We start from the raw sequence: 25521 nt of genomic DNA on the forward strand, positions 1-25521 counted from the left end.
TCCTGAGACTGTCTCAGTGCTGCCATTACACTGGGCTTTGTAACCGTCCTGAGACTGTCTCAGTGCTGCCATTACACTGGGCTTTGTAACCGTCCTGAGACTGTCATATTATGTCAACACCTACCTACCTACACCACCCCCTCACCTGTCACACACTAATCACCCATAGACCAAAGGCCACACTTTGACACAAAGGAGTTATGGGAAATCAATCTCTCAATCTCAGTGTTAGGCTGCAATATGGAGTTGATGGTGATGTTACCATGCCGTCATATAAGAGACTGCAAGGGAGGGGTACACACAGACACACACACACACACACACCCTGTAATATTATGGAGTTTGAAAACCATGGGGAAATCCAGTACACGCGACTTTGCTCATTAATTTACTGCAGTGGACTAAACCAGGGTCACAAAGAGTGTTTCTTGGTCGTCTTAAACTAATCTACTTTGTAACAAAAGTATCCACCTCACACACATGGTTATGGGTTTAACAACAGTATCCACCTCACACACATGGTTATGGGCTTAACAACAGTATCCACCTCACACACATGGTTATGGGTTTAACAACAGTATCCACCTCACACACATGGTTATGGGTTTAACAACAGTATCCACCTCACACACATGGTTATGGGTTTAACAACAGTATCCACCTCACACACATGGTTATGGGTTTAACAACAGTATCCACCTCACACACATGGTTATGGGTTTAACAACAGTATCCACCTCACACACATGGTTATGGGTTTAACAACAGTATCCACCTCACACACATGGTTATGGGTTTAACAACAGTATCCACCTCACACACATGGTTATGGGTTTAACAACAGTATCCACCTCACACACATGGTTATGGGTTTAACAACAGTATCCACCTCACACACATGGTTATGGGTTTAACAACAGTATCCACCTCACACACATGGTTATGGGTTTAACAACAGTATCCATCTCACACACATGGTTATGGGTTTAACAACAGTATCCACCTCACACACATGGTTATGGGTTTAACAACAGTATCCATCTCACACACATGGTTATGGGTTTAACAACAGTATCCACCTCACACACATGGTTATGGGTTTAACAACAGTATCCACTTCACACACATGGTTATGGGTTTAACAACAGTATCCACCTCACACACATGGTTATGGGTTTAACAACAGTATCCACCTCACACACATGGTTATGGGTTTAACAACAGTATCCACCTCACACACATGGTTATGGGTTTAACAACAGTATCCACCTCACACACATGGTTATGGGTTTAACAACAGTATCCACCTCACACACATGGTTATGGGTTTAACAACAGTATCCACCTCACACACATGGTTATGGGTTTAACAACAGTATCCACCTCACACACATGGTTATGGGCTTAACAACAGTATCCACCTCACACACATGGTTATGGGTTTAACAACAGTATCCACCTCACACACATGGTTATGGGTTCAACAACAGTATCCACCTCACACACATGGTTATGGGTTTAACAACAGTATCCACTTCACACACATGGTTATGGGTTTAACAACAGTATCCACCTCACACACATGGTTATGGGCTTAACAACAGTATCCACCTCACACACATGGTTATGGGTTTAACAACAGTATCCACCTCACACACATGGTTATGGGTTTAACAACAGTATCCACCTCACACACATGGTTATGGGCTTAACAACAGTATCCACCTCACACACATGGTTATGGGCTTAACAACAGTATCCACCTCACACACATGGTTATGGGCTTAACAACAGTATCCACCTCACACACATGGTTATGGGCTTAACAACAGTATCCACCTGACCCACATGGTTATGGGTTTAACAACAGTATCCACCTCACACACATGGTTATGGGTTTAACAACAGTATCCACCTCACACACATGGTTATGGGCTTAACAACAGTATCCACCTCACACACATGGTTATGGGCTTAACAACAGTATCCACCTCACACACATGGTTATGGGCTTAACAACAGTATCCACCTCACACACATGGTTATGAGCTTAACAACAGTATCCACCTCACACACATGGTTATGGGTTTAACAACAGTATCCACCTCACACACATGGTTATGGGCTTAACAACAGTATCCACCTCACACACATGGTTATGGGTTTAACAACAGTATCCACCTCACACACATGGTTATGGGTTTAACAAAAGAAGACACCTGTATCATGTCAGATATAGAGTTGAAATGTCTTACATTTTGAGTTTGTATCCCAATATTACACTTTATATACATCACACAACACTGAAATATAACAAACCGTTTAACACAAAAACACCGTATTTTAGGTGTTTAAAAAAACGAACATTTATTGATTAATTATAAAAATGATGAATAATATTCCATCCATGAGGCCACTAGAGGGCGATTTGGTCATCTGACTGCAAGACAGGGCTACCTGGGAGACTGCATCTGTCTTCATGTATGTTGGAGTTCATTTAGCCTATATGCACATCCCAGGTAATCTATCTTCAATTCACCCCGTTCAGCTAGTCATCTATCTGATTCGTTTTGGTAAGACATTTATATGAGGATTAAGAGGAGCTTGCCTCCTGGGATGTAATACATGGCCCTGTAAAACTACAGTCATGTCAAAGGAACATCGAAAAACGTCTAACTATGTTACTCATATATAACTATGAGAACTCATGTAACTCATGTAACTATTTGAGCCCTGTCCTAGATAAACATCAACGCATCAGGACACCTCAGGTCCTTGAGACACGTTCTTATAATATAATGCTACATAAGGGTTGCATATTCTTATTTATTTTTTATTTTTTTTACAATAAAATGTGTTTGAAAACATTTCCTAGACTTGACGCGCATCGCGTTGTGTGGGTATGCGCGTCACCTGGCAGAAAGGCGCAAGTGGAGTGGTTACTTACGGGTCCCATCAAACCGGTTTGCAATTGTGTCTAGGAAGGTGTTTTGTGGCGCCAGACGACCCCTCGTCGCTGGCGTTCTAGACCGTTGAGACCCTCTCCGGTCTCGGCGATTCGAGGCATCGGTCTCCGCTGCGACGAAACCGGGCAAAAATCTGGAAGCCCCGGGCGCGCCTCCGAGCCCCTGTAGGAGCGCGCCGATCCGAGATCCTCGGGGCTCCACTTTTAGACCGCGGGGTTGACCACTCAAATGGTCACAAACAAAGAGAAGAAGGAAAGTAATATCCGATTGTTGTGGGTGGTTGCCAGATGATGAATGGTAGGCAGTGTTTGACTACATTTGTGAACTGGAACACACGAGGAATGTTAACGGCTGCAACGTGCGCATCGCTGCATAAGTGCTGCTGCGCTCTGCTCCTCAATGTTACATACCTAGCCTAGGTAGGCTTCTCTCTCTCTCTCTCTCTCTCTCTCTCTCTCTCTCGTTCTCTATCTCTCTCTCTCTCTCTCTCTCCTCTTATATCATGTACTCTCTCTCTCTTCAGACACACAGGCAGGTATGAGGATAAGACCAATGGGTAATGCAGTTCTCCATCAAAACATATGTGACTTTGGAGAAAGTTTCATTTACATTTTCACATTTAGTCGTTTCTCTTATCTTTCAAAAGCAATTTACAGTCAATTCATATACAATCATATACAATGAAAGGCTATGAAGGCTTATCCGATTGTTTTTCCATGAGCATAAATAATTTCTAGACAACTGAACGTTCATAGCGTGTGGTGTCTGCATTTCGTCATCTTATTATTCTTTAGATGGAGTGGAGCGCCCTCTAGTGACTGTTGTTTGAAAGACCGTAGATCTCGATGGCGCTTTATCAAGCACTGGCTCTATTTACATCTACATGGAGCCCAGATCGAGTCTATGTTCTGTGTATTTCCTGATAGAATGAGTTGTGCCAAAAGCTTGTATAAAGCGGAAGGGTTCAATATCCCGCTTCATGTATGGCTCTCAAAAAGGTTATATAGAGAACTGCAAAGAGCCCTTATTTTTGTTGCAGTGTACTGTATTTGTTACACTTTACTTATATCAGATCATGCTATTGAATAGTAGCATGTTTAAAATATATATTTTGTAGATAATTTGTTATAAAATAAATCTAAGACTGTGTCTGTCTGACTGTGTCTGCTACTGGAGGTGTCGACAACTGATGGGGAATAAGGAGAAGGGTAAGCCTGCCATCTAGTGGTGAAGATAAACCATACATGGATGATTCAACTAGCTGTCGAAGAAAACTATAAATGGATGATTCAACTAGCTGTCGAAGAAAACTATAAATGGATGATTCAACTAGCTGTCGAAGAAAACTATAAATGGGCAGCATAGTCAAATAACAGTCAGACTCAACTCACTGTACCTTAATTCCTCGCATTCCAGCTCCCCGCCTCCTGCTCGAGCGTATCCGAGGAGGGCCTCCCCCCCGTTCAGACTTTCTCCGATACGTTTTGAGAAGGGTGCGAGGAGAGAGGACACAAAAAAGCGAGGGAAGATTCATTGAGAAAGTGACTCAGTGATTCACAGTTTGATGAAACGAGCTGAATAAAACCTGATAGACAAAGAATTGAACAAACACTAGTTAGTCTTTCTTCATAAAAAAAAAGTGAACTGCACTAACAGATATGTTTCAACTAAACAAGTGTTTAAAGTTGATTAGTTGAATATGACGAATTATTACTGGGTTGGAACAAGAGTAGCAGCTGACTACAGGACCGCCTCTGGGAGCAGTTCTTTCGGAACATTCTGAATAGCCAACAACTGACAGTTTTGGAGTGGTAGATTATTGACCCGTGTGCTGTGTGTCCACCTTAATACCACACGGTGGAGCTGTTTGTTCATAGTCAGATCCATAGCCATCACAGGGCATTGACAGCGGAAACTAGACGATTTAAAAAGCAGGAGAAAGGACGACATGAGACAATATGTGACAATATGTGTGTATATGTAACTATTACAGTATTTAGTTATGCAAAGTACAACGTAACTGCAAACTGGCCCTCTTAAATATTTCTGTGCGTTAATTGACTTACTACTAGATACCTTATACTCTTTTACCACATTAACAAATGTGTTACTCTGATACAATAAACATCCAGCACATCCTTACAAATCCCAAGGAGCTTGTGGTTGGATTGTATTGTCTGTTACTCATGTGTGTGTGTGGTTGGATTGTATTGTCTGATACTCATGTGTGTGGTTGGATTGTATTGTCTGTTACTCATGTGTGTGTGTGGTTGGATTGTATTGTCTGATACTCATGTGTGTGGTTGGATTGTATTGTCTGTTACTCATGTGTGTGTGGTTGTCTTGTATTGTCTGTTACTCATGTGTGTGTGTGGTTGTCTTGTATTGTCTGTTACTCATGTGTGTGTGGTTGGCTTGTATTGTCTGTTACTCATGTGTGTGTGGTTGGCTTGTATTGTCTGTTACTCGTGTGTGTGTGTGTGTGTGTGTGTGTGTGTGTGTGTGTGTGTGTGTGTGTGTGTGTGTGTGTGTGTGTGTGTGTGTGTGTGTGTGTGTGTGTGTGTGTGTGTGTGTGTGTGTGGTCGGCTTGCATTGTCTTGTAACTCATGCATGTGTGTGTGTGTTAGTGTGTGCATGTGTGCGTGTGTGTGTGTGTGTGCATCTTCAGTCAGGAACAGAGGAGGTTCCTGCACCTGTTTCTATGGAGACCCCTTTACAATTGGTGTACTCATCAAAACCAACCCAGAGGTGAGGTAGAGGAGCCTTTGTGCTGAAGAGCACAGAACATAAAAACACTGGACAGATGAAAGACTAGCCAGCCTACAAACAACACTAATGTAGACAGTGGAGGTGGGCAGAATGAAAGACTAGGGGGAGCAGAGAGAGAGAGACAGTGTACACTACCCACCCTACCAACACCCCTCTCAACCTCAGTGTCCACTACCTACCCCACCAACACCCCTACCAACCTCAGTGTACACTACCCACCCTACCAACACCCCTCTCAACCTCAGTGTCCACTACCCACCCTACCAACGCCCCTACCAACCTCAGTGTACACTAACCACCCCATCAACACCCCTCTCAACCTCAGTGTCCACTACCCACCCCACCAACACCCCTACCAACCTCAGTGTACACTACCCACCCTACCAACACCCCTCTCAACCTCAGTGTCCACTACCCACCCCACCAACACCCCTACCAACTTTAGTGTCCACTAACACCCCTATCAACCTCAGTGTACACTACCCACCCTACCAACACCCCTCTCAACCTCAGTGTCCACTACCCACCCTACCAACACCCCTCTCAACCTCAGTGTCCACTACCCACCCCACCAACACCCCTACCAACTTTAGTGTCCACTACCCACCCCACCAACACCCCTCTCAACCTCAGTGTACACTACCCACCCTACCAACACCCCTCTCAACCTCAGTGTCCACTACCCACCCTACCAACACCCCTACCAACCTCAGTGTCCACTACCCACCCCACCAACACCCCTACCAACCTCAGTGTCCACTACCCACCCCACCAACACCCCTCTCAACCTCTTGATTGTCATTGACAGTCAATACAAAAGAACCTTGTTTTAGCCCAATAGATTTGCATGTCATCCCCATTCACACGTATGTCCCCTGCAGGCTCTACAGCTGGAGCCCAGGCAGCCGTTACAATACCAACAATACCCCCGGAGAGGAACTGAATTGGGGCTGAATCCCACCTATTAGCCCCTCATTAGAGACAGCTTTTCTTAAACACACCAAGACAATGAGAGTGGCGGAGGAGGGGGAGATGATTCTTGTATTGCTACTGTTTAGTTGTGTGTTGGTCTTCTCAAGCAGAAACCAGGGGGGCTTATGTTTCTCCTGGTGATCAGTGAGCCCACACAAAAAAACAATCACTGTTGAAAAATGCTAGCCTCTCTCTCAATTCAATTCAAGGGGCTTTATTGGCATGGGAAACATGTGTTAACATTGCCAAAGCAAGTGAGGTAGATAATATACAAAAGTGAAATAAACAATAAAAATTAACAGTAAACATTACACATACAGAAATTTCAAAACAATAAAGACATTACAAATGTCATATTATACATATATATATATATACACATATATATGTGGTATTTCACCCTGTAGATATGGGAGTTTATCAAAATTGGATTTGTTTTTGAATTCTTTGTGGATCTGTGTAATCTGAGGGAAATATGTCTCTCTAATATGGTCATACATTGGACAGGAGGTTAGGAAGTGCAGCTCAGTTTCCACCTCATTTTGTGGGCAGTGAGCACATAGCCTACGGCAGCCTTTCTCAATAGCAAGGCTATGCTCACTATGTCTGTACATAGTCAAAGCTTTCCTTAAGTTTGGGTCAGTCACAGTGGACAGGTATTCTGCCACTGTGTACTCTCTGTTTAGGGCCAAATAGCATTCTAGTTTGCTCTGTTTTTTTGTTAATTCTTTCCAATGTGTCAAGTCATTATCTTTTTGTTTTCTCATGATTTGGTTGGGTCTAATTGTGCTGCTGTCCTGGGGCTCTGTAGGGTGTGTTTTTGTTTGTGAACAGAGCCCCAGGACCAGCTTGCTTAGGGGACTCTTCTCCAGGTTCATCTCTCTGTAGGTGATGGCTTTGTTATGGAAGGTTTGGGAATCGCTTCCTTTTAGGTGGTTATAGAATTTAACGTCTCTTTTCTGGATTTTGATAATTAGTGGGTATCGGCCTAATTCTGCTCTGCATACATTATTTGGTGTCCTACGTTGTACACAGAGGATATTTTTGCAGAATTCTGCATGCAGAGTCTCAATTTGGTGTTTGTCCCACTTTGTGAAGTCTTGGTTGGTGAGCGGACCCCAGACCTCACAACCATAAAGGGCAATGGGCTCTATGACTGATTCAAGTATTTTTTGCCAGGTCCTAGATCCTGTCCTGTCCTGTCCTGTCCGGTAGCCTGTGTGTCTGAAGAGAGAGAAAGGAGGATAAGACCAATGGGTAATGCAGTTCTCCATCAAAACATATGTGACTTTGGAGAAAGTTTCATTTACATTTTCACATTTAGTCGTTTCTCTTTCAAAAGCAAATTACAGTCAATTCATATACAATCATATACAATGAAAGGCTAAGAAGGCTTATCTGATTGTTTTTCCATGAGCATAAATCATTTCCAGACAGCTGAATATTCGTAGTGTATGTATTTCGTATTTTATTTTTTATACAGAACTAAAATATTAACGCAACATTTAGCGTGTTGGTCCCATGTTCCATGAACTGAAGTTAAAACCTCTCTCTCTCTCCCATAACAATTCCCCAGGGAAAGAGAGAGGGAGAGTCCTGTGTGTCTACCACAGCCCCCACACAGCCCCTCCACCCCCTGCCTGCAGCTGATTGGCAGTGACCATGTTTGCATTTAGGCCTCATTCAGGAGTGACCTGCTGCTCTTAATTACCACACTTGAGGAACTTGATGACACAGGAATCTGTAAAATGTCAAATTAGTACAACAACAACAAAACAAAGAGGGCCTTCCCCTGTCCTCCTCCTCCTCCTCCTCCCCTCCTCATGTCCTCCTCCTCTCCTCCTCCTCCTCTCCCTGTCCTCCTCCTCTCCTCCTCCTCTCCCTGTCCTCCTCTCCTCCTCCTCCCCCTCCCCCTGTCCTCCTCCTCTCCCCCCTCTCCTCCTCTCCTCTCCTCCCCCCTGTCCTCCTCCTCCTACTTCTCCTCCTCTCCTCTCCTCCTTCTCCTCTCCTCCTGTCCTCCTCCCCCTGTCCTCTCCTCCTCCTCACCTCCTCCCCCTGTCCTCTCCTCCTCCTCACCACCTCCCCTGTCCTTCTCCTCGCCCCCTGTCCTCCTCTCCTCCTCTGATTCCAGCATCAGGCAGGCCAGGTGAGTCCCCTTACTGAGGGGAGAGAGGCTGTAGGGGTTGTTGCTGTTCTCTACTCAAGCTGAAGCTTTGGGAGAGAGGCTGTAGGGGTTGTTGCTGTTCTCTACTCAAGCTGAAGCTTTGGGAGAGAGGCTGTAGGGGCTGTTGCTGTTCTCTACTCAAGCTGAAGCTTTGGGAGAGAGGCTGTAGGGGTTGTTGCTGTTCTCTACTCAAGCTGAAGCTTTGGGAGAGAGGCTGTAGGGGTTGTTGCTGTTCTCTACTCAAGCTGAAGCTTTGGGAGAGAGGCTGTAGGGGTTGTTGCTGTTCTCTACTCAAGCTGAAGCTTTGGGAAACTGATGACCATTTGCCTCTCTGTCAAACACTACATCTAATCACATCATTAGAAGCGTTGAGAAACACTTCAAATTAGAAACACCCATTTGCAACACCAAAAACACAGCGTTTTGTATGTGTGTGTGTGTGTGTGTGTGTGTGTGTGTGTGTGTGTGTATCTGTTCATATGAGTGTGCATGTATGTTCATGTTCAAAGAAATATACGCCTTTTCAGATGTTATCAAAAGCAGCTGCATGGTGAATCCATGCAGCTGATCAAACCATTTGTACAACACTATCGTTTAATGTTCCTGATGCCTTGGTGTCTAATGGATGTCCCTGTACACATACAAACATGCATGTGATGTGGAACCTTTTACATAAATAACGGGATGCCGGGTTTTAAGGCCTCATCAAAGATGAATTCAAAGGGTTCTTATTCATGGAGGCTCGATAAAAGAGAAGAGAGAAGAAAGGAGAAACCACTTGAAGGGGTCTGGCCCTCCAACAAACAATGCTTAGACTAAGGTTGGATTGGAGGGGAATGGGAATGGAGGAAGTGGTACTGAAGGTAATGTATGGAAGGAGGAGGGAGGAGGATGGAGGAAGTGGTACTGAAGGTAAGGTATGGAAGGAGGAGGGGGGAGGATGGAGGAAGTGGTACTGAAGGTAAGGTATGGAAGGAGGAGGGGGGAGGATGGAGGAAGTGGTACTGAAGGTAATGTATGGAAGGAGGATGGAGGAAGTGGTACTGAAGGTAAGGTATGGAAGGAGGAGGGGGGAGGATGGAGGAAGTGGTACTGAAGGTAAGGTATGGAAGGAGGAGGGGGGAGGATGGAGGAAGTGGTACTGAAGGTAATGTATGGAAGGAGGAGGGGGGAGGATGGAGGAAGTGGTACTGAAGGTAATGTATGGAAGAAGGAGGGGGGAGGATGGAGGAAGTGGTACTGAAGGTAATGTATGGAAGGAGGAGGGGGGAGGATGGAGGAAGTGGTACTGAAGGTAATGTATGGAAGGAGGAGGGGGGAGGATGGAGGAAGAGGTACTGAAGGTAAGGTATGGAAGGAGGAGGATGGAGGAAGTGGTACTGAAGGTAATGTATGGAAGGAGGAGGGGGGAGGATGGAGGAAGTGGTACTGAAGGTAATGTACGGAAGGAGGAGGGGGAGGATGGAGGAAGTGGTACTGAAGGTAATGTATGGAAGGAGGAGGGGGGAGGATGGAGGAAGTGGTACTGAAGATAAGGTATGGAAGGAGGAGGGGGGAGGATGGAGGAAGTGGTACTGAAGGTAAGGTATGGAAGGAAGATGGAGGAAGTGGTACTGAAGGTAATGTATGGAAGGAGGAGGGGGGAGGATGAGGAAGTGGTACTGAAGGTAATGTATGGAAGGAGGAGGGGGGAGGATGGAGGAAGTGGTACTGAAGGTAAGGTATGGAAGGAGGAGGGGGGAGGATGGAGGAAGTGGTACTGAAGGTAAGGTATGGAAGGAAGATGGAGGAAGTGGTACTGAAGGTAATGTATGGAAGGAGGAGGGGGGAGGATGGAGGAAGTGGTACTGAAGGTAAGGTATTGAAGGAGGATGGAGGAAGTGGTACTGAAGGTAATGTATGGAAGGAGGAGGGGGGAGGATGGAGGAAGTGGTACTGAAGGTAAGGTATTGAAGGAGGATGGAGGAAGTGTACTGAAGGTAATGTATGGAAGGAGGAGGGGGGAAGTGGTAATGAAGGTAATGTATGGAAGGAGTAGGGGGGAGGATGGAGGAAGTGGTACTGAAGGTAATGTATGGAAGGAGGACGGGGGAGGATGGAGGAAGTGGTACTGAAGGTAATGTATGGACAGAGTAGGGGGGAGGATGGAGGAAGTGGTACTGAAGGTAATGTATGGAAGGAGGAGGGGGGAAGTGGTACTGAAGGTAATGTATGGACAGAGTAGGGGGGAGGATGGAGGAAGTGGTACTGAAGGTAAGGTATGGAAGGAGGAGGGGGGAGGATGGAGGAAGTGGTACTGAAGGTAATGTATGGACAGAGTAGGGGGGAGGATGGAGGAAGTGGTACTGAAGGTAATGTATGGAAGGAGGATGGAGGAAGTGGTACTGAAGGTAAGGTATGGAAGGAGGAGGGGGGAGGATGGAGGAAGTGGTACTGAAGGTAATGTATGGAAGGAGGAGGGGGGAGGATGGAGGAAGTGGTACTGAAGGTAATGTATGGAAGGAGGAGGGGGGAGGATGGAGGAAGTGGTACTGAAGGTAATGTATGGAAGGAGGAGGGGGGAGGATGGGAGTGAGCGAGTTGTTATATAAATCAAAGGTTTACACTACAGCGTCGCTCCAATATCAAAGCTTGCCCTCTCTTCTCTCGTTACTCTGGGAAGGTCCCCCCTATCTTTCCCCTCCCTCTCCTTGCCAAACTGTTCCTCCTGTTCTTCAGTTAGAGCACAGTTGCATCAAAGCGTTATCGTTGAGAAACTTCATTAGGTACTTTTATTTCAGTATTTCAGTGACCCTGGCATTGTGGCAGTCAGTGAGGCGTGTACACACTGCTGCTCTTCCCACAGAAACACTGGACTACTGAGGGCACAGTCCCCAGGGCCTTTGGTTCAGAAAGACTGGACTACTGAGGGCTCAGTCCCCAGGGCCTCTGGTTTAGAAAGACTGGACTACTGAAGGCTCAGTCCCCAGGGCCTGTGGTTCAGAAAGACTGTACTACTGAGGGCTCAGTCCCCAGGGCCTGTGGTTCAGAAAGACTGGACTACTGAGGGCTCAGTCCCCAGGGCCTCTGGTTTAGAAAGTGTGTGTGTGTGTGTGTGTGTGTGTCTGTGTGTGTGTGTGTGTGTGTGTGTGAAAGAGAGAGATAGCGAGGGAGAGAGAGCTGCATCTTACACAGTATGCTCCATGGGAAGGGACTGCTAGGACCTTTTCAGAGAGTCCCGGACCGGGCAATAACAACTTGTAGGTAAAATGTCAACCATAAGGTTGCTGCTTTCTGAGGTACCGTCTCCTGCCGCTGAGCCCTGGAGCTTTCTGAGGTACCGTCTCCTAACGCTGAGCCCTGGAGCTTTCTGAGGTACCGTCTCCTAACGCTGAGCCCTGGGGCTTTCTGAGGATCCGTCTCCTGTCACTGTGTCCTGGGGCTTTCTGAGGTACCGTCTCCTGCCTCTGTGTCCTGGGGCTTTCTGACGTACAGTCTCCTGCCGCTGAGCCCTGGGGCTTTCTGAGGTACCGTCTCCTAACGCTGAGTCCTGGGGCTTTCTGAGGTACTGTCTCCTGCCGCTGAGCCCTGGAGACAAGAAGTAGAAGACTAACAAAGTCCTATTCTATTGTATCCTATCAGCTGATGTCCAGGATGTGGATTTGTTCAGTGAGTAATAGCATACAGTACTTGTGTCAGACACACCCTAGAGACATAAATAAATAGTCCACTAATCACACCAACGCTGGCATTGGCTGCAGAGTAGACTTGACTGCATCCCAAATAGCACCCTACTCCCTTCACAGTGAACTACTTTTGACCAGAGCCCTATTGGGCCCTGGTCAAAACTAGTGCACTATATAGGGAATCATTTGGGTCGTCACCATGGGCTATACACTGTACAGTACCCATAAATCAGTCAGAATGGCATGAGGGCATTGTTGCTCACTTGTTAGATCTCAAGTTCCACCTTTGAACCTCTTTGCTAAATGATATCACCATGTTCCAAGCAGACTTGAACACAATGGATGGCTGTGTGTGAATGTTTCAACTGAATCCATACTCATGTTTACTGTAGTTCCGTTCCCTGTGAACACTGAGACTGTCCCTCAATCACCTAGAGCTGTCACGTCATGATGTCAGACAGCTACCACACTTTGATCATACAGGCCTGCCTTACTGCAGGTTGAGATAAACACTGGTTTTACTACTGCTCACAGCACTCCAGTCTTCACTGTGGCCTGTTGTGGGATTTCACCTCAGTGAACAGTACATAGATTTTTCAACAATGCAAGTGAGTGTGCGTGTGCATACTGTCCTGTATGATATGTGTGTACTCTGAGTTTCCCCTCAGTGAACGGTACATTGGTTTGGCATTCTTCAGTTTTCCACAATGCCTCTGTGTGTGTGTGTTTTGCATGTATGTGTGTGTGTGTTTTGCCTCTGTGTGTGTGTGTGTGTGTGTGTGTGTGTGTGTGTGTGTGTGTGTGTGTGTGTGTGTGTGTGTGTGTGTGTGTGTGTGTGTGTGTGTGTGTGTGTGTGTGTGTTTTGCCTGTGTGTGTGTGTGTGTGTTTTGCCTGTGTGTGTGTGTGTGTGTGTTGCCTCTGTGTGTGTGTGTGTGTGTGTTTTGTGTCTGCTTGTGTGTGTGTGTTTTTCATCTGTGTGTGTGTTTTGTGTCTGCTTGTGTGTATACTGTACTGCATGTACTGAACTGCCTGACTCAGCCCATTTTCCCTCCTTCCTCTGCTGAGAAAACGGACCTTGTATTCCAACATGCTTAATTGTCAATGCCAATTAGTCCAGGGGCCATGTCCACAATGGCTCAACTGTAGCGAGCTGCAAAGCCCTCTTTGTGATTGTCCAGTGGCCCACAGAGCAATCAGACGCTCATCTAGTCTCCTAACGACAAGAGGCCTGAGAGATGCCATCAGAAACAGAAAACAAAAGAGCCTTGGACAATGAGGGCAGCAGGAGACACAGAGAGACAGCGACGAACCAGCGCAGCCCATAGGGTTGTCCTTTCACAGATAGACACACGTACGTGTATACCAGAGGAGACTGGTGGGAGGAGCTATAGGAGGACGGGCTCATTGTAATGGCTGGATTGGAATCGATGGACCGGAGTCAAACGTGGGGTTTCCAGATGCTTCATGTGTTTAACTCCGTTCCATTCACTCCTTTCCAGCCATTACAATGAGCCCGTCCTCCTTCAGTTCCTCCCACCAGCCTCCTCTAGTGCATACAAACGCACGTACAAGCAAGCATGTACACACACCTACATTCACATGCACGTAACAGAGTAGATTCTATCCACCCCTCACTGGGCTCCAGACAGGAATCTTCTGCTCCCAACAGTAACTCTCAACAACACAGTGTGACTCAACCTGACATAGGACATGTAACCAACAGGTTTTCATTTAGAATTCATTTGTCATTTTATTTGTAGAGGACTTTATCTTCAGTTCTGTTCAGAATAACCTCAGAACACTCATATGTTAAATTTGGCAATCTAGGTAACTATGCAATGAGACCAAATCTATGGAAGGGAGAACCATGCCAGGACAGGTCCAAGCACCTATAGAGGCATCAGCCATTCCTCCCACAAACACACAGATTATCATAGGAGTATATCCCACACAGGACAAACACACAGATTATTATAGGAGTATATCCCACACAGGACAAACACACAGATTATTATATGAGTATATCACACACAGGACAAACACACAGATTATTATAGGAGTATATCCCACACAGGACAAACACACAGATTATTATAGGAGTATATCCCACACAGGACAAACACACAGATTATTATAGGAGTATATCCCAAACAGGACAAACACACAGATTATTATAGGAGTATATCCCACACAGGACAAACACACAGATTATTATAGGAGTATATCCCACACAGGACAAACACACAGATTATTATAGGAGTATATCCCACACAGGACAAACACACAGATTATCATAGGAGTATATCCCACACAGGACAAACACACAGATTATTATAGGAGTATATCCCACACAGGACAAACACACAGATTATTATATGAGTATATCACACACAGGACAAACACACAGATTATTATAGGAGTATATCCCACACAGGACAAACACACAGCTTATTATAGGAGTATATCCCACACAGGACAAACACACAGATTATCATAGGAGTATATCCCACACAGGACAAACACACAGATTATTATAGGAGTATATCCCACACAGGACAAACACACAGATGAATTAAAGGAACATGTCCCAAACAGGACAAACACACAGATTAATTATAGGAGCATAGCCCACACAGGACAAACACACAGATTATTATAGGAGTATATCACACACAGGACAAACACACAGATTAATTATAGGAGTATATCCCACACAGGACAATTGAAATTGATTTAACTAGTAATCAAACACTAATCAAACACTACTTTTGATAAAACATTGTAGGTGTGAGGTCATATAGAATGTATTCAGTTGTCGGATACGGTTATGGTAAAAGGAATGAATGAATTGAGTTGGTCACAACACTACTTTAAACATTGTCTAACTTTACTGGTGATGTTACATAGATTGTAGGCCTATAAAAATAAGGAATGATATTACCTTATGTGATAAGTAGGTTATGGGTAAAGAATGTACTGATTGAGTCGTTCAGGGTGTAAGCAGATTCCTATTGGAGAGGACGCAGCCCTGTGGGCGTGGCTGTCCAGAGTAAGCGGCCACGGTGTTGTTAGTCGGTATGGTTAGGAGCCGGAGCAAGAAGACGCACGAGGGAAGACAGTCGTGGAGTGTAGGTTTTTTTCTGAGAATAGGAGGCTGTTTCGCTAAATATTGTTGAAAGAAAAAGTGTGGCGCAAGGATTAGGCGTTGCTGCCTGAAAATTCCGTCTGCATTATCGAGTCGAAATGGACTTTATTTGATTGCACCGGAGGCGCGTTTTCTAAAGGTACACTGGGAGTGAATTTAGTGGTGGCAAGATTATCAGATGGCGCTTCTCTCTTTGATTGGCATTGCATATTGATGAGGTAGCTTACATTTTCCCGTGTGATCGACTTGGTGAGTTATACATTTGATCAACTTGTTTCATCACTGTATTTCTTAGCCTTTACGTGTGAGTGAATAAGACTCACACCCAAAGTGCATTGGATGTATTATTGATAGAACATAGAAACAGTAATACAATGTTTCAAACGTTCAGAGCGCATTTCCTGTCCAATAACCTCAATTATATTTTTTTGTGGAAATCCACAGCGTTGGAGGAGCTTCCATGGCGACCATGACGCACATCTGCCCTCTTTACATCAGCGTTCCGTGCCTACTCCTGCTGATGCGCGCACTACTGGTGCGCGCTGCCTCCAAGGCCATCGTGTGTGAACCCATCACGGTCCCCATGTGCAAGGGCATCGGCTACAACCTGACCTACACGCCCAACCAGTTTAACCACGACACTCAGGACGAGGTGGGGCTGGAGGTGCACCAGTTCTGGCCGCTGGTGCGCATCCACTGTTCCCCTGACCTGCTCTTCTTCCTCTGCAGCATGTACACCCCAATCTGCATCCCGGACTATCGCAAGCCTCTGCCCCCGTGCCGCTCCGTGTGCGAGCGGGCCAAGCGTGGCTGCTCCCCCCTGATGAGCCAGTATGGGTTTGAATGGCCCGAGAGGATGAGCTGCGAGGGGCTACCAGAGCTGGGTGATGCTGACCTCCTCTGTATGGACCGGAACAGCAGTGACGCCACTACTCTGTCCCCAGGCCCGGCCTTCCCCCCGAAGCCTACCCCCAAAGCCCCCTACCGCAACCCAGCCCGCCGCAGGCCGCATCTCCTGCCCAAACCCCACCACAGTCACCACCACCAGGACTGTGAACAACGCGGCTGCCGCTGTCGCCACCCCCTGGTGTCCGTCAAGCATGAGGCCCGCTCACTGTACGGCCGCGGCGTCCACACAGGCCCCGTGGAGAACTGCGCCCAGCCCTGCCGTCAGCCCTACTTCACCCCAGACGAACACGCCTTCACCTCCCTCTGGATCGGCCTGTGGTCGGTCCTCTGCTTCGTCTCGACCCTAACTACGGTGGTCACGTTCCTGATTGACCGCGACCGCTTCTCCTACCCCGAGCTGCCTATCGTCTACCTGGCTGCCTGCTACCTCTTCATCTCCCTGGGATACATGGTGCGGCTGGCGGCGGGCCACGAGCGTGTGGCGTGCTCCGAGGACGGCGGGCATGTGCTGTACGACGCTTCGGGCCCTGCCGGCCTGTGCACCTTGGTGTTCCTGCTGGTCTACTTCTTTGGCATGGCCGGCGCAATCTGGTGGGTGGTGCTCTCGCTCACCTGGTTCCTGGCGGCGGGTATGAAGTGGGGCAACGAGGCCATCGCCGGGTACTCGCAGTACTTCCACCTGGCCGCCTGGCTGGTGCCCAGCGTCAAGACCATCGCCGTGCTGGCCCTGAGCGCTGCTGACGGAGACCCTGTGGCAGGGATATGCTACGTGGGCAACCAGAGTGTGGAGAGCCTGCGGGGCTTCGTGCTTGCTCCCCTGGTGGTCTACCTCTTCACAGGCTCCCTCTTCCTCCTAGCGGGGTTTGTGTCGTTGTTCCGCATCCGCAGTGTAATCAAGCAGGGGGGGACCAAGACGGACAAGCTGGAGAAGCTGATGTTAAGGCTGGGCCTCTTTACCGTCCTCTACACGGTCCCTGCCGCGGTGGTGGTGGCCTGTCTGGTGTACGAGCAGCACCTCAGGCCCCAGTGGGACAGGGGTCTTTCCTGCTCCTGCCAGGCTGAGAGAGAGAGGCTAGGCCTAGGGCCAGACCACGCCATCTTCATGCTGAAGTACTTTATGAGCCTGGTGGTGGGGATCACCTCGGGGGTGTGGGTGTGGTCGGGGAAGACTCTGGAGTCGTGGAGGAGGTTCCTGGGGAGGTGCTGTTGTTCATGTCCCTGCTGGGGCCACAAACCGTCCAGCGCGTCTGTATACAGCGAGGCCAGCACATCCCTCACGACACGCACCGGGCTGCTCCCCTCGCAGTCTGAGCACAAGTCCCTGTCGCACCCATCTGTGTGACCAGACTGGATGGACGCTTGTCAGACTCATGGTGCTCCACAGAGATTGACTGGATGGACGCTTGTCAGACTCATGGTGCTCCACAGAGATTGACTGGATGGACGCTTGTCAGACTCATGGTGCTCCACAGAGATTGACTGGATGGACGCTTGTCAGACTCATGGTGCTCCACAGAGATTGACTGGATGGATGCTTGTCAGACTCATGGTGCTCCACAGAGATTGACTGGATGGATGCTTGTCAGACTCATGGTGCTCCACAGAGATTGACTGGATGGACGCTTGTCAGACTCATGGTGCTCCACAGAGATTGACTGGATGGACGCTTGTCAGACTCATGGTGCTCCACAGAGATTGACTGGATGGACGCTTGTCAGACTCATGGTGCTCCACAGAGATTGACTGGATGGACGCTTGTCAGACTCATGGTGCTCCACAGAGATTGACTGGATGGACGCTTGTCAGACTCATGGTGCTCCACAGAGATTGCCTGGATGGATGCTTGTCAGACTCATGGTGCTCCACAGAGATTGACTGGATGGACGCTTGTCAGACTCATGGTGCTCCACAGAGATTGACTGGATGGGCTCTTGTCAGACTCATGGTGCTCCACAGAGATTGACTGGATGGGCTCTTGTCAGACTCATGGTGCTCCACAGAGATTGACTGGATGGGCTCTTGTCAGACTCATGGTGCTCCACAGAGATTGACTGGATGGGCTCTTGTCAGACTCATGGTGCTCCACAGAGATTGACTGGATGGACGCTTGTCAGACTCATGGTGCTCCACAGAGATTGACTGGATGGGCTCTTGTCAGACTCATGGTGCTCCACAGAGATTGACTGGATGGGCTCTTGTCAGACTCATGGTGCTCCACAGAGATTGACTGGATGGGCTCTTGTCAGACTCATGGTGCTCCACAGAGATTGACTGGATGGGCTCTTGTCAGACTCATGGTGCTCCACAGAGATTGACTGGATGGGCTCTTGTCAGACTCATGGTGCTCCACAGAGATTGACTGGATGGGCTCTTGTCAGACTCATGGTGCTCCACAGAGATTGACTGGATGGACTCTTGTCAGACTCATGGTGCTCCACAGAGATTGACTGGATGGGCTCTTGTCAGACTCATGGTGCTCCACAGAGATTGACTGGATGGACTCTTGTCAGACTCATGGTGCTCCACAGAGATTGACTGGATGGGCTCTTGTCAGACTCATGGTGCTCCACAGAGATTGACTGGATGGGCTCTTGTCAGACTCATGGTGCTCCACAGAGATTGACTGGATGGGCTCTTGTCAGACTCATGGTGCTCCACAGAGATTGACTGGATGGGCTCTTGTCAGACTCATGGTGCTCCACAGAGATTGACTGGATGGGCTCTTGTCAGACTCATGGTGCTCCACAGAGATTGACTGGATGGACACTTGTCAGACTCATGGTGCTCCACAGAGATTGACTGGATGGGCTCTTGTCAGACTCATGGTGCTCCACAGAGATTGACTGGATGGGCTCTTGTCAGACTCATGGTGCTCCACAGAGATTGACTGGATGGGCTCTTGTCAGACTCATGGTGCTCCACAGAGATTGACTGGATGGACGCTTGTCAGACTCATGGTGCTCCACAGAGATTGACTGGATGGGCTCTTGTCAGACTCATGGTGCTCCACAGAGATTGACTGGATGGGCTCTTGTCAGACTCATGGTGCTCCACAGAGATTGACTGGATGGGCTCTTGTCAGACTCATGGTGCTCCACAGAGATTGACTGGATGGGCTCTTGTCAGACTCATGGTGCTCCACAGAGATTGACTGGATGGGCTCTTGTCAGACTCATGGTGCTCCACAGAGATTGACTGGATGGGCTCTTGTCAGACTCATGGTGCTCCACAGAGATTGACTGGATGGGCTCTTGTCAGACTCATGGTGCTCCACAGAGATTGACTGGATGGGCTCTTGTCAGACTCATGGTGCTCCACAGAGATTGACTGGATGGACTCTTGTCAGACTCATGGTGCTCCACAGAGATTGACTGGATGGGCTCTTGTCAGACTCATGGTGCTCCACAGAGATTGACTGGATGGGCTCTTGTCAGACTCATGGTGCTCCACAGAGATTGACTGGATGGGCTCTTGTCAGACTCATGGTGCTCCACAGAGATTGACTGGATGGGCTCTTGTCAGACTCATGGTGCTCCACAGAGATTGACTGGATGGGCTCTTGTCAGACTCATGGTGCTCCACAGAGATTGACTGGATGGGCTCTTGTCAGACTCATGGTGCTCCACAGAGATTGACTGGATGGACTCTTGTCAGACTCATGGTGCTCCACAGAGATTGACTGGATGGGCTCTTGTCAGACTCATGGTGCTCCACAGAGATTGACTGGATGGGCTCTTGTCAGACTCATGGTGCTCCACAGAGATTGACTGGATGGACTCTTGTCAGACTCATGGTGCTCCACAGAGATTGACTGGATGGGCTCTTGTCAGACTCATGGTGCTCCACAGAGATTGACTGGATGGGCTCTTGTCAGACTCATGGTGCTCCACAGAGATTGACTGGATGGGCTCTTGTCAGACTCATGGTGCTCCACAGAGATTGACTGGATGGGCTCTTGTCAGACTCATGGTGCTCCACAGAGATTGACTGGATGGACTCTTGTCAGACTCATGGTGCTCCACAGAGATTGACTGGATGGGCTCTTGTCAGACTCATGGTGCTCCACAGAGATTGACTGGATGGGCTCTTGTCAGACTCATGGTGCTCCACAGAGATTGACTGGATGGACTCTTGTCAGACTCATGGTGCTCCACAGAGATTGACTGGATGGGCTCTTGTCAGACTCATGGTGCTCCACAGAGATTGACTGGATGGGCTCTTGTCAGACTCATGGTGCTCCACAGAGATTGACTGGATGGGCTCTTGTCAGACTCATGGTGCTCCACAGAGATTGACTGGATGGGCTCTTGTCAGACTCATGGTGCTCCACAGAGATTGACTGGATGGGCTCTTGTCAGACTCATGGTGCTCCACAGAGATTGACTGGATGGGCTCTTGTCAGACTCATGGTGCTCCACAGAGATTGACTGGATGGGCTCTTGTCAGACTCATGGTGCTCCACAGAGATTGACTGGATGGGCTCTTGTCAGACTCATGGTGCTCCACAGAGATTGACTGGATGGGCTCTTGTCAGACTCATGGTGCTCCACAGAGATTGACTGGATGGGCTCTTGTCAGACTCATGGTGCTCCACAGAGATTGACTGGATGGGCTCTTGTCAGACTCATGGTGCTCCACAGAGATTGACTGGATGGGCTCTTGTCAGACTCATGGTGCTCCACAGAGATTGACTGGATGGGCTCTTGTCAGACTCATGGTGCTCCACAGAGATTGACTGGATGGGCTCTTGTCAGACTCATGGTGCTCCACAGAGATTGACTGGATGGGCTCTTGTCAGACTCATGGTGCTCCACAGAGATTGACTGGATGGACGCTTGTCAGACTCATGGTGCTCCACAGAGATTGACTGGATGGGCTCTTGTCAGACTCATGGTGCTCCACAGAGATTGACTGGATGGGCTCTTGTCAGACTCATGGTGCTCCACAGAGATTGACTGGATGGGCTCTTGTCAGACTCATGGTGCTCCACAGAGATTGACTGGATGGACTCTTGTCAGACTCATGGTGCTCCACAGAGATTGACTGGATGGGCTCTTGTCAGACTCATGGTGCTCCACAGAGATTGACTGGATGGGCTCTTGTCAGACTCATGGTGCTCCACAGAGATTGACTGGATGGACTCTTGTCAGACTCATGGTGCTCCACAGAGATTGACTGGATGGGCTCTTGTCAGACTCATGGTGCTCCACAGAGATTGACTGGATGGGCTCTTGTCAGACTCATGGTGCTCCACAGAGATTGACTGGATGGGCTCTTGTCAGACTCATGGTGCTCCACAGAGATTGACTGGATGGGCTCTTGTCAGACTCATGGTGCTCCACAGAGATTGACTGGATGGGCTCTTGTCAGACTCATGGTGCTCCACAGAGATTGACTGGATGGGCTCTTGTCAGACTCATGGTGCTCCACAGAGATTGACTGGATGGGCTCTTGTCAGACTCATGGTGCTCCACAGAGATTGACTGGATGGGCTCTTGTCAGACTCATGGTGCTCCACAGAGATTGACTGGATGGGCTCTTGTCAGACTCATGGTGCTCCACAGAGATTGACTGGATGGGCTCTTGTCAGACTCATGGTGCTCCACAGAGATTGACTGGATGGGCTCTTGTCAGACTCATGGTGCTCCACAGAGATTGACTGGATGGACTCTTGTCAGACTCATGGTGCTCCACAGAGATTGACTGGATGGACTCTTGTCAGACTCATGGTGCTCCACAGAGATTGACTGGATGGGCTCTTGTCAGACTCATGGTGCTCCACAGAGATTGACTGGATGGGCTCTTGTCAGACTCATGGTGCTCCACAGAGATTGACTGGATGGACTCTTGTCAGACTCATGGTGCTCCACAGAGATTGACTGGATGGGCTCTTGTCAGACTCATGGTGCTCCACAGAGATTGACTGGATGGACTCTTGTCAGACTCATGGTGCTCCACAGAGATTGACTGGATGGGCTCTTGTCAGACTCATGGTGCTCCACAGAGATTGACTGGATGGGCTCTTGTCAGACTCATGGTGCTCCACAGAGATTGACTGGATGGGCTCTTGTCAGACTCATGGTGCTCCACAGAGATTGACTGGATGGACTCTTGTCAGACTCATGGTGCTCCACAGAGATTGACTGGATGGGCTCTTGTCAGACTCATGGTGCTCCACAGAGATTGACTGGATGGGCTCTTGTCAGACTCATGGTGCTCCACAGAGATTGACTGGATGGACTCTTGTCAGACTCATGGTGCTCCACAGAGATTGACTGGATGGGCTCTTGTCAGACTCATGGTGCTCCACAGAGATTGACTGGATGGGCTCTTGTCAGACTCATGGTGCTCCACAGAGATTGACTGGATGGACTCTTGTCAGACTCATGGTGCTCCACAGAGATTGACTGGATGGACGCTTGTCAGACTCATGGTGCTCCACAGAGATTGACTGGATGGACTCTTGTCAGACTCATGGTGCTCCACAGAGATTGACTGGATGGGCTCTTGTCAGACTCATGGTGCTCCACAGAGATTGACTGGATGGACTCTTGTCAGACTCATGGTGCTCCACAGAGATTGACTGGATGGGCTCTTGTCAGACTCATGGTGCTCCACAGAGATTGACTGGATGGGCTCTTGTCAGACTCATGGTGCTCCACAGAGATTGACTGGATGGGCTCTTGTCAGACTCATGGTGCTCCACAGAGATTGACTGGATGGGCTCTTGTCAGACTCATGGTGCTCCACAGAGATTGACTGGATGGACTCTTGTCAGACTCATGGTGCTCCACAGAGATTGACTGGATGGGCTCTTGTCAGACTCATGGTGCTCCACAGAGATTGACTGGATGGGCTCTTGTCAGACTCATGGTGCTCCACAGAGATTGACTGGATGGACTCTTGTCAGACTCATGGTGCTCCACAGAGATTGACTGGATGGACGCTTGTCAGACTCATGGTGCTCCACAGAGATTGACTGGATGGACTCTTGTCAGACTCATGGTGCTCCACAGAGATTGACTGGATGGGCTCTTGTCAGACTCATGGTGCTCCACAGAGATTGACTGGATGGACTCTTGTCAGACTCATGGTGCTCCACAGAGATTGACTGGATGGGCTCTTGTCAGACTCATGGTGCTCCACAGAGATTGACTGGATGGGCTCTTGTCAGACTCATGGTGCTCCACAGAGATTGACTGGATGGGCTCTTGTCAGACTCATGGTGCTCCACAGAGATTGACTGGATGGACTCTTGTCAGACTCATGGTGCTCCACAGAGATTGACTGGATGGGCTCTTGTCAGACTCATGGTGCTCCACAGAGATTGACTGGATGGGCTCTTGTCAGACTCATGGTGCTCCACAGAGATTGACTGGATGGGCTCTTGTCAGACTCATGGTGCTCCACAGAGATTGACTGGATGGACTCTTGTCAGACTCATGGTGCTCCACAGAGATTGACTGGATGGGCTCTTGTCAGACTCATGGTGCTCCACAGAGATTGACTGGATGGACTCTTGTCAGACTCATGGTGCTCCACAGAGATTGACTGGATGGGCTCTTGTCAGACTCATGGTGCTCCACAGAGATTGACTGGATGGACTCTTGTCAGACTCATGGTGCTCCACAGAGATTGACTGGATGGGCTCTTGTCAGACTCATGGTGCTCCACAGAGATTGACTGGATGGGCTCTTGTCAGACTCATGGTGCTCCACAGAGATTGACTGGATGGGCTCTTGTCAGACTCATGGTGCTCCACAGAGATTGACTGGATGGGCTCTTGTCAGACTCATGGTGCTCCACAGAGATTGACTGGATGGACTCTTGTCAGACTCATGGTGCTCCACAGAGATTGACTGGATGGGCTCTTGTCAGACTCATGGTGCTCCACAGAGATTGACTGGATGGGCTCTTGTCAGACTCATGGTGCTCCACAGAGATTGACTGGATGGACTCTTGTCAGACTCATGGTGCTCCACAGAGATTGACTGGATGGACGCTTGTCAGACTCATGGTGCTCCACAGAGATTGACTGGATGGACTCTTGTCAGACTCATGGTGCTCCACAGAGATTGACTGGATGGGCTCTTGTCAGACTCATGGTGCTCCACAGAGATTGACTGGATGGACTCTTGTCAGACTCATGGTGCTCCACAGAGATTGACTGGATGGGCTCTTGTCAGACTCATGGTGCTCCACAGAGATTGACTGGATGGGCTCTTGTCAGACTCATGGTGCTCCACAGAGATTGACTGGATGGGCTCTTGTCAGACTCATGGTGCTCCACAGAGATTGACTGGATGGGCTCTTGTCAGACTCATGGTGCTCCACAGAGATTGACTGGATGGACTCTTGTCAGACTCATGGTGCTCCACAGAGATTGACTGGATGGGCTCTTGTCAGACTCATGGTGCTCCACAGAGATTGACTGGATGGGCTCTTGTCAGACTCATGGTGCTCCACAGAGATTGACTGGATGGACTCTTGTCAGACTCATGGTGCTCCACAGAGATTGACTGGATGGACGCTTGTCAGACTCATGGTGCTCCACAGAGATTGACTGGATGGACTCTTGTCAGACTCATGGTGCTCCACAGAGATTGACTGGATGGGCTCTTGTCAGACTCATGGTGCTCCACAGAGATTGACTGGATGGACTCTTGTCAGACTCATGGTGCTCCACAGAGATTGACTGGATGGGCTCTTGTCAGACTCATGGTGCTCCACAGAGATTGACTGGATGGGCTCTTGTCAGACTCATGGTGCTCCACAGAGATTGACTGGATGGGCTCTTGTCAGACTCATGGTGCTCCACAGAGATTGACTGGATGGACTCTTGTCAGACTCATGGTGCTCCACAGAGATTGACTGGATGGGCTCTTGTCAGACTCATGGTGCTCCACAGAGATTGACTGGATGGGCTCTTGT

General features: G+C 48.5%; 2 protein-coding genes across 2 annotated transcripts in view; one reads left to right on the forward strand and one right to left on the reverse strand.

The window, feature by feature from the left end:
- LOC118965236 (voltage-gated delayed rectifier potassium channel KCNH8-like) overlaps positions 1 to 3529 on the reverse strand; it is a 37744-nt gene extending 34215 nt beyond the window's left edge. The window contains exon 1 of the mRNA XM_036982440.2: positions 2948 to 3529. The gene's annotated coding sequence lies outside the window, so the exon portion shown is untranslated. The remainder of the gene's footprint in view (positions 1 to 2947) is intronic.
- Positions 3530 to 15591: 12062 nt separating this feature from the next.
- On the forward strand, positions 15592 to 20333 carry LOC110495585 (frizzled-5). The gene is made up of 2 exons (XM_036951768.2): positions 15592 to 15930; positions 16126 to 20333. Exon 2 carries the CDS (start codon positions 16142 to 16144, stop codon positions 17930 to 17932), a length of 1791 nt encoding a protein of 596 aa, XP_036807663.2. The 5' UTR covers positions 15592 to 15930; positions 16126 to 16141; the 3' UTR covers positions 17933 to 20333.
- The last annotated feature ends 5188 nt before the right edge of the window (positions 20334 to 25521 follow it).

This window comes from Oncorhynchus mykiss, chromosome 18, assembly GCF_057628025.1.
Source record: "Oncorhynchus mykiss isolate SJ-2025 chromosome 18, ASM5762802v1, whole genome shotgun sequence".
Classification (NCBI taxonomy): domain Eukaryota; kingdom Metazoa; phylum Chordata; class Actinopteri; order Salmoniformes; family Salmonidae; genus Oncorhynchus; species Oncorhynchus mykiss.